General features: G+C 40.1%; 1 protein-coding gene across 2 annotated transcripts; it reads right to left on the bottom strand.

Moving 5' to 3' along the window:
• Window positions 1-3,651: 3,651 nt before the first annotated feature.
• On the bottom strand, window positions 3,652-10,043 carry LOC131813178 (membrane-spanning 4-domains subfamily A member 4A-like). 2 transcript variants are annotated; one of them, XM_059143443.1, is made up of 7 exons: window positions 9,788-10,043; window positions 6,397-6,532; window positions 5,865-5,999; window positions 5,597-5,653; window positions 5,123-5,239; window positions 4,253-4,354; window positions 3,652-3,873 (listed from the first exon to the last, which is right to left on the bottom strand). In XM_059143443.1, the coding sequence occupies exons 1-7, from the start codon at window positions 9,847-9,849 to the stop codon at window positions 3,790-3,792; spliced, it is 693 nt and encodes a 230-aa protein (XP_058999426.1). In that variant the 5' UTR covers window positions 9,850-10,043; the 3' UTR covers window positions 3,652-3,789. The 2 variants fall into 2 exon arrangements, with proteins under 2 accessions (XP_058999426.1, XP_058999436.1); XM_059143453.1 differs by lacking the exon at window positions 5,123-5,239 and having other exon boundaries at window positions 9,788-10,042.
• Between the last annotated feature and the right edge of the window lie 196 nt (window positions 10,044-10,239).

Here is a 10,239-nt window from a genome sequence, read left to right as displayed (position 1 = left end):
AAGCCAGATGTAACATATAATATCTGTATAATATCTGATTCTATCTGTAGCAGATAGAAACTTTCATGGAAGTATATGAACATGATGCTATGGACCGGGTGTCTGTGTCGTCCCCATCCCAAATTCATATGTTGAAACTCTAATCCCCAACATGATGGTTTTTGGAGTTGGGGGCCTTAGTGAGGGAATGAGGTAAAATGGGGGATCTGTCATGATGGAATTAGTGCCTTATAAGAAAAGACACAATGGATCTTGCTTCCTCTCTTTGCTCTCTACTATTGGAACATACAATCAGAAAATGGCTATCTGGAAGCCAGGAAAAAACCTGACCATGCTGGTATCCTGATCTCAGACATCCAGCCTCGAGTACTGTGAGAAATAAATGTGTTTAAACTACCCAATCTATACTATTTTTTATAGCAGCTCAACTAAGACACATGAGTTAGTAGATATACATATATTTCTTTGCTCTGTTAGCTGAGATAACCTAAAAGAAATGACATCCCAATACCAACAATCATACCTAGAGCCCAGATCTGGATTTCTGATACCATTCTCCACTAAAAAGAAACAGGGCTGTCTGATGAAATGGTTGATTTCCAAGACTGGAGCAGGAACTACATAAGATAACCCTGAGAATATGGTAGTGGCATAAAACAAGGAAATGCTTAAAATGAGACCCAAAGATGGGGTACACCTAAGGGACTCAGGAGCCACTGTGATGAAAACAGAAGCAATTTGAGCAATAAAATAAAGTAGTATTTGATTATAACCCAAAGTATATGTATGTATTCATGAATTCATACAAATGAATCATTGAATGCACAAGGAAGTGAGAGAAAATGGACAAAATCTCAATGCAGAATATCTAATAACTTATGTAGTTACTGACATTCAAAGCAGTAGGTCATAACTCTTGTCTCCTTGAGTCTGGGCTGCACACAGTGGCTGAATGTATCCTTCCAAAGAATACAGAATAAAATTCAGGAAAAAGCTAACTTTAGGTGGAAAAAACTGAAAAACTGTACTCAGATGATTAAAGTCAACATCAACAGTGTGAGTCATGTTGATAGTATGTACCCTTGATTGGATATAAGAATGATATTTTGCGGGGCACCTGGGTGGCTCAGTGGGTTAAGCTGCTGCCTTCAGCTCAGGTCATGATCTCAGGGTCCTGGGATCGAGTCCTGCATCGGGCTCTCTGGTCAGCAGGGAGCCTGCTTCCCTCTCTCTCTCTGCCTGCCTCTCTGTCTACTTGTGATCTCTCTCTGTCAAATAAATAAATAAAATCTTTTTTAAAAAAATGATATCTTGCTTTTGAGTTTTTCCTCCCCAAAACTCAAAACTCTAGTGTAATCCTGAGAAAAATATCAGACAAACTCCAGTTAAGGGACCTTCTACAAAACACTTGACCAGTATTCCACAGAACTCTCAAGGCTATTGAAAACAAAGTCTCATGAATAGCCACAGCCAAGAGGAGCCTAAGGAAATATGACAACTAATAAATGTGGTGTCCTGGGTGGGATCTTAGAACAGGAAAAGGGCACTGGCTAAAAACTAAAGAAATCTGAACAATAATAATGCTTACGGTAATGATAATGTATCATTAATTTAATGATAATGTATCAATATGGTTCATTCTATATTAATATAAGAAGTCAACTGACTTGGGATGTATGGGAACTCTCTTTACTATCTTCTTGATTTTTTTTTTTTTAATCTAAAGCTGCTGGAACCAGAAAAGACCTCAAATAGCCAGAGGAATGTTGAAAAAGAAAGCCAAAGTTGGTGGCATCACAATTCCAGACTTCAAGCTCTATTACAAAACTGTCATCATCAAGACAGTATGGTATTGGTACAAAAACAGACACATAGATCAATGGAATAGAATAGAAAGCCCAGAAATAGACCCTCAACTCTATGGTCAACTAATCTTTGACAAAGCAGGAAAGAATGTCCAATGGAAAAAAGACAGTCTCTTCAACAAATGGTGGTAGGAAAATTGGACAGCCACATGCAGAAAAATGAAACTGGGCCATTTCCTTACACCACACATGAAAATAGGCTCAAAATGGATGAAGGACCTCAATGTGAGAAAGGAATCCATCAAAATCCTTGAGGAGAGGGGCACCTGGGTGGCTCAGTGGGTTAAAGCCTCTGCCTTCAGCTCAGGTCACGATGCCAGGGTCCTGGGATCGAGCCCCGCATCAGGCTCTCTGCTCAGCAGGGAGCCTGCTTCCTCCTCTCTCTGACTGCCTCTCTGCCTACTTGTAATCTCTGTTTGTCAAATAAATAAAATTAAAAAATATATATTAAAAAAAAATCCTTGAGGAGAGGCGGCAACCTCTTCGACCTCAGCCACAGCAGATGTTTCTTCTTCCTAGAAAAATCGCCAAAGGCAAGGGAAGCAAGGGCAAAAATGAACTATTGAGACTTCATCAAGATTAAAAGCTTTTGCACAGCAAAGGAAACAGTTAACAAAACCAAAAGACAACTGACAGAATGGGAGAAGATATTTGCAAGCGACATATCAGATAAAGGGCTAGTATCCAAAATCTACAAAGAGCTTAGCAAACTCAACACCCAAAGAACAAATAATCCAATCAAGAAATGGGCAGAAGACATAAACAGACATTTCTGCAAAGAAGACATCCAGATGGCCAACAGACACATGAAAAAGTGCTCCATATCACTCGGCATCAGGGAAATACAAATCAAAACCAAAATGAGATACCACCTCACACCAGTCCAACTTACACCAGTTAGAATGGCCAAAATTAGCAAGACAGGAAACAACATGTGTTGGAGGGGATGTGGAGAAAGGCTAACCCTCTTACACTGTTGGTGGGAATGCAAGTTGGTACAGCCTCTTTGGAGAACAGTGTGGAGATTCCTCAAGAAATTAAAAATAGAACTTTCCTATGACCCTGCCATTGCACTCCTGGGTATTTACCCCAAAGATACAGATGTAGTGAAAAGAAGGGCCATCTGTACCCCAATATTTATAGCAGCAATGGCCACGGTCGCCAAACTGTGGAAAGAACCAAGATGCCCTTCAACGGATGAATGGATAAGGAAGATGTGGTCCATATACACTATGGAGTATTATGCCTCCATCAGAAAGGGCGAATACCCAACTTTTGTAGCAGCATGGACGGGACTGGAAGAGATTATGCTGAGTGAAATAAGTCAAGCAGAGAGAGTCAATTATCATATGGTTTCACTTATTTGTGGAGCATAACAAATAGCATGGAGGACAAGGGGTGTTAGAGAGGAGAAGGGAGTTGGGGTAAATTGGAAGGAGAGGTGAATCATGAGAGACTATGGACTCTGAAAAACAGTCTGAGGGTTTTGAAGGGGCGGGGGGTGGGAGGTTGGGGGAGCCAGATGGTGGGTATACTAGAGGGTCCGGATTGCATGGAGCACTGGGTGTGGTGCAAAAATAATGAATACTGTTATGCTGAAAATAAATAAATTTAATTTTAAAAAATAATAAAAATAAAAAATAAAAAGCCCCTAAAAAATAAAAGTTACTAAAAATTAAAAAAAAAAAACAAGTTATCATGAGAAATGATAGTGTGCCTCCCTGCCATATGGTTGATTATGGGATGATGTGGGAGGATGGGATCCAAAAACCACAATTAGCATCAATAGAGGGAAAAATGTATTTTATTTGGTTTTGTAATAATTATGTTCCCATGCACAAATGTGACTGCTTTCCAGCGGGCAGGTTATTAATGACCTAGTGATACTCAATGAATAATTTTTCTAAAAGCAGGAACTATCCTGTTAAAACTCCAGGTCCTCATAAATATGTTCATAAGGGGCCATTACCGAGGGCACCTTGTCATTGTTTGGCTTAATAACCACCACCTGTGGAGATAGAAAAATATATAGTGTTATTCACATACTCTTCCAGCTAAAGGGATTCAATTCATCCTGGGGACCCCTAATTCTTTTCTGTATCCTGGGACCTGAGAGTTCAATATCCCTTTTTCAGGGCCTTATACCCCCACTAGATAAAAATCAATATCCAGCAAGATCTATGAGGCTCCCAGAAACATCTGCCATAGGTCTATCTCTGTGTTCTGTTGTCTCTTCCAATTTCAGGAAGAGGTCACATACACAACAATCTTTCCTGCACTCTTCTTCTTTATCCTTCTCATTGGTTCAGAAAGAAGAGACACAATGAGAGAAACAGGAACACACAATGAGAGAAACGTGAACACTCCCTCAGGTCCTGAACGCTTACCTGTGTGACAAAGCAGGTCACCTTGCACCCAAACACAGAGAGAGAGAGAGCGATGCTGACTTCCAGCAGGGAGAGGACTAGTAGCCCAATCTCAAGTGCCCTCTAAAAAGAAGCCGTTTCCACGAGGGGAGAGAAGAGGAAAAAGAAAAGGAATATGATTAATAGATGAATACTTCCTTTGGCCCTGGATTCTCTGATTCCAATCTGACTCATTCTCCATTAAAGAAAAAGGTAACGTTCTGTCCCATAACAAACCAAAGGAAGAAAAATTGAAAAGAAAATCCTAAAATGGCTGAGAGGAGTCTGCTCTAGACCTTCATAAATGCAGGGCAAATTTAGATTAAATCAGACCTGTCTCTTTAGTTGTCTTGGCTTAGAAATTCTCTCTGTTGCCCAATTCAAGTTATTTTCCTTATAATAACTCCCTGTGTGAATTTCTACTTTTTTTCTCATCTAAAGAGCGGAAAACCTCCAAGACTATGAAAGTGATATCATTGTTCTTTCCCTACACCACATACACCCCCGAGACTCTGAGCATCTAGGCTTGGAGGCCCTGACTCTCCCTGCCCCACCCGCATATAACACAGAACTTCCTGAGCCAGCTCCAAACTCAAACCTGGAGGCCTTAAAGAAAGATCCTCATGCTCAATCTTCTAACATCACTGTGTTCAGTGAAGAATGCAAGGAAAAAATCCTTGTAAGTCCCAGCCAAAAAGGGGCTGAAATTTCTCCCCATGAGATCAAAGTCCCAGATCTTACTACTTGTGGCGATAAGCCAGGATCAACTGAGAAACAATCATCTCAGACTAATGTATATTTAGATAATAGAAAGATAACTTCAGAAAATAAAATCATCTCAGAAACACTTACAAGAATAAGACAACTTTTTTCCAATTCATGTACCACAGTCAGTCCTACTGTTGACAAGATTATCCCTACTCCCCCAACCACAGCACTGAGTATGTTCACTCCCAGGCTGCCTTTGATCTGGAAGAGAATAATCAATGTCGCCTACGTCCTTCTGTTCCATGCTCTTCCTCCCTTTGGGAAACACAAAAACATTCACTTATTTTGAAGGCGTTGAAGACATATTCTCAAATAATTTTCCTAAGTCTAAGAAGGATGGGCTGAAGCTTTGGATTCTGTATTCACAAATGAATCCTAGGGATGGAATATCAGACAATAGGGCTGAAAAAGTAAGTCAAACCTTAGTTTCCTCATGGAAGAATTTGCCATGAACCCCATAGAGCCCAGATAATTCAGAGAATTGGAAATTATTTCCTTTGTCTTGAGATAGAGCACTTCTGATTCTGCTTGTTACTTCGGGCCCAGGGAAATACTTACCAGGTTTAATGTCATGTTTCTTCCAGCAGCAATAGACACAGCTCCAGACACAAAGAACTAAAAATGGAAGAATCTACTCAACCTGGTGAGCGTGCACTTGTACTTCCCCCAAACCAAAGTTCAACAGAACCCCCAAGCATTTAGGTCACATGTTTTGCTCTAAGATGTAAAAGCCCAGATCAAGTCATTGGTTTTTGAAAGAGAAGGCTGGAAGAAATATTCCCAGAATTCTACCACTGAGGAAGTTGAGATATTCCAACATACTCACAAATAAGGATCCCCATATAAGATATCCTGAGCTCATGGTTGGGGAATAACACCAATGGGAAAAGTCAGAAGAACGAAAACGCAGACCTATAGCAAATAGGCACACTTTCATCAAACCAATCAGGATCTGAGCCACCTGGGGAGTGAAAAAGAAGATGCTCAGAGTAGGAAGCACACAGGTTTCTAAGAAGATGGTTTTGTGGTCTTTACACAGAGCTATTTCCCATCCCCTGGTTTTGAAAAGGCTCCAAGGATGAAACCCCTAGGAGTCCATGGCCTTTTCTCAAGTTCAAGGTCGTTTAGAAAGGTTTTATGATAACTTTCTTTTTCCCTTCTCACTAGATAAATGCATTTTCCTTTCAGATTACAGGACCTCTGATTTTTGAAAAATCTATTTCCTGCCACAGTGAGGTTTACAGAGGTCAGTTTATGACAGAGTTAATCATACCTCAGGAGCCACAAAGGACAACTGTTCTCCTCTCTGGAAATGGCTATCTTCCCAAATACTATGTTTGGAGGTCAAGCTCACTTACCCCCAGTACTTGAGGCTCCCCCTTCAGGAAGGTCTTCAGATTGTCTGTTTGGTCTAGTTGGATGAAGTTTTTCTGTGGGGGATTCGGGCCAAACCATGCAGTTGCTCCTTCTGGTGTATTAACACAATCTTTAGTCCTGTGAATGTAAATATTTTACAGAGAACAGATTCATTCTTCAACCCCTTTCTTGTAGACATGAAAAATGTGCTTTGGAAGAATGGTATCATGAGGCAGTTTAGCATGATGGTAAATGAAATTGCCTGAGTTATAATTCCAGTCACACACTGTGTAAACATGGGCATATCTTTGTTACCATTTCCATGCCTTAGTTTTTTAAAATTATAAAAACTGAAGTGGCTTAGTCTGTTGAGCATCCCACTCCTGGTTCCAGCTCAAGTCATGATCTCAGGGTCAGGAGATGGAGCTCTATGTCTGACTCCATGCTTAGTGCAGAATCTGCTTGAGATTCCCTCCCTCTCGCCCTCCCCCCACTCTCTCTCTCTTTCTGTAAAATAAAGTAAAAAACTCTTTTAATAAATAGCAAAATTACAAAAGGGGGTGCTTGTGGTACTCACCTCCTGTTGCTTGTCATATGCCTGCATGATTTCAACAGCTTTGTACATATAAAACTTGGAACTAAGTGCTTGGTATAATCGAAATATTAATAGATAATACATCATTATTATTTTTATTGTATTATTATTAAAATTTAATATGACAAATATGCATGAATAATGCATGAAGAATTTATATCTTATAGAGAAAAAATGATGGAAAAAGAACAAATCATTCTAGTGAGTCCTGTAAGAGCCATGTGTTATGGCTCTGGTTCACAAGAGTATTATCCATTCATTCATTCATTCAGTCAACAAATATTGATTAAATGTCTACTATGTGCTAGGCTCTGTTATAAGTTTTGTTGCTAGGAATATAGCAATGTACAAAACATGCACAATTCCTGTCAACTGGAAGCCTACAATACAGTAAAAGAAAATAAATTTTTAATTTATTTTTTTTCATTTATTTATTTTCAGCATAACAGTATCATTATTTTTTCACCACACCCAGTGCTCCATGCAATCTGTGCCCTCTATAATACCCACCACCTGGTACCCCGATTTCCCACCCCCCTGCCACTTCAAACCCCTCAGATTGTTTTTCAGAGTCCATAGTTAATATCATGAATTCATAAGTGCATGAGAGTAGAAACTACATAAAATGAGAACCTTCAGTTTCCTTGTAAGAGAACTTAGTTTTCAAGGGATTCTATCACTTCTTCAATGTCAGTCAGCATTTCTGTGTTTGGACCAAATGAGAATTCAATTTCTCTAGCAAATTTGCCTCTGTTAATGTTGCCCTACACCATAAGCATAGTGATGATTTATTAAAAGCTCTGATGTGCCAGGCCAATTCAAAATGCTTTTCAGAGATCTCTTTAATTGTTGTATACCACCCTTGCGTATAGATTTGTTGCACTGACAGCTTTTCTTCTTTACCCTTCCCTGCATTCACACCAGTGCCACATGACACACCGCTGCCCCTGTTAAAAGATGGAATATATTTCCTTTCCTCCTCAATTTTGATTTCAGCCTTGTGACTCACTTTGGCCAATGGGATATAAGAAAATGTTTTAAAAGCATAGACTCTTGAGCTCATGTCATGGCTGAGAAAATATAGCTGGGCCACCTTGGTTGAGGATAAAAGATACCAGAAATGAGAAAAGCTGTAGCATTCATCCCAGCTGAAGTCATCCCTAACCAGATAGCAATTATTGACCCTCATACGTGTGAATGGTCCCAGGGAATTTCAGAAGGGCCATGCACACCCATGTGCAGACTTGTCAACCTATGCATGTTTATTGCTTTAAGCCATTACCTTTCAGGGGGTTATTTGTTATGCACCATTACTGTGGCAAAAAATCACTGACACACCCTTGTTCATTTTGCCTGATATGTCCTGCCTGATATGCTTTGGTTGTAATGTGACCTATAATAAGTCTGGTTTGTCTATATTTCCTAGTTTCTGTCTCATTTTTTATTCCTTTTTCTTTAAAGATTTTTTATTTTTGTTTATTTGACACAGAGAGAGAGATCACAAGTAAGAACAGAGACAAGCAGAGAGGAGGAAGATGGCTCCTTGCTGAGCAGAGAGTGCAATGCAAGGCTCAATCCCAGGACCCTGAGGTCATGACCTGAGCCAAAGGCAGAGGCTTAACCCACTGAGCCACCCAGATGCCCCTCATTCTTTATTCCTAAGGGGAAAACAGGTGGTCATTCTTGCATATTTGCCCACACAGAGATAATTACAAATGGACTCAAATAATACCATCACTACTTCTGTCTGGGAAAAACAACACTGACAGAACTATGACAACCATCTGCTTGTGATCAGGATCCAGGTCTAAGCAAAACATCCTGAAGATAAGACCTAAACTTGTGACCTTAGGTGACATTGGGTCTCAGATAATTCTGTGTGTGTTTGAGACACATAGATATGGGACAATGTCAAAAAATGTTTGTATATAATTTTTTTTAAGATTTTATTTATTTATTTGACAGAGATTACAAGTAGGCAGAGAGGCAGGCAGAGAGAGAGAGGAGGAAGCAGGCTCCCCGCTGAGCAGAGAGCCCAATGCGGGACTCGATCCCAGGACCCTGAGATCATGACCTGAGCCGAAGGCAGCGGCTTAACCCACTGAGCCACCCAGGCACCCAGTATATAATTTTATATGTCTCAAGAAAGAGTAATATTTCTTTTCCTTTCTTTTTTTTTTTTTTAAGTAAACTCCAACTCCAGCATGGATTGCTACAGGGCTTGAACTCACTACCCTGAAATCAAGACCTGATCTTAGATCAAGAGTCAGATACTTAACTGAGTGAGTCCCCCAGACACCCTGAAAGAGTAATATTTCTATCATAAGACAGGAAACAAAGAAGGGACCAGAAAATTTTCCTTACATGATCAAGTTCCATAGTTTCCCTCTCAAATCAGGTCAAGAATGAAACCAAGGTGTGTTGAGCTGCTTTCTGTGTTTGAATATACACAACAGGGCCATTTCCAAGAAAAGAGTTCTGTATCGGATACCTTTAGCCAGCCACTTCTTCCCTCTCCTTTCTTTCAATTTCTTTGGTTCACATTCCATATATTCTGGAAGTTAGTTAATGTCTTCCCATTGAAATAAATGTTGAAGGGGGCACAATTCCACAGCTTGAACATTTAGTCCCATGCAGATGAGAACCCATCCTTCAAAAGCAGGCTAACTCATCCTAAATTTCATTCTCACCTCAGCCTTTACTAGACACATTTGATCCATGTTCCTACACATCACCCGCCAATAGCTCAACCCAGAGCTCTTCCTAGAAGCTGAGAATAAAAAAGGAAATCTTCCTACCTTTGCATCCCTTTAGAACTGCACCAAATGGTAGGTGAGAGCTCCTTCTCACCATCATTCATGTCCACCGAAGAGTCTGACCTGATCTGAAGAGTAGTGGGACAATCACTTTCAGCTATGCGTAGTCACCATGACTTCCTGTGGGTCATCCTACCCTGCCTACCACAGGGCAGCTGCAAGTGAAACGTCAATGAGTAAACTACCACTCGCATGAGATAGGGAAGCCAAGGACCCAATAACAGAAACTTGCTTTTAGATCTTGGTTGCACTTCAGGCTGTACTCATAAGTACGGTATTTAAGTCTTTTCATATCAAAACCTCAGTCACATGAGGACAAGTCATTCTCACTTTTATCCCAAAGACCAAACAGCAGCTAAGAATAAATTTGAATTTCTACAAGTTAACATTTTGTTAACAAACATCATGACAAAAATCACTAACCGCTACAACTG

Source organism: Mustela lutreola, chromosome 1, assembly GCF_030435805.1.
Source record: "Mustela lutreola isolate mMusLut2 chromosome 1, mMusLut2.pri, whole genome shotgun sequence".
Taxonomy (NCBI): Eukaryota; Metazoa; Chordata; class Mammalia; order Carnivora; family Mustelidae; genus Mustela; species Mustela lutreola.
This window is presented reverse-complemented; position numbering and strand designations above follow the sequence as displayed.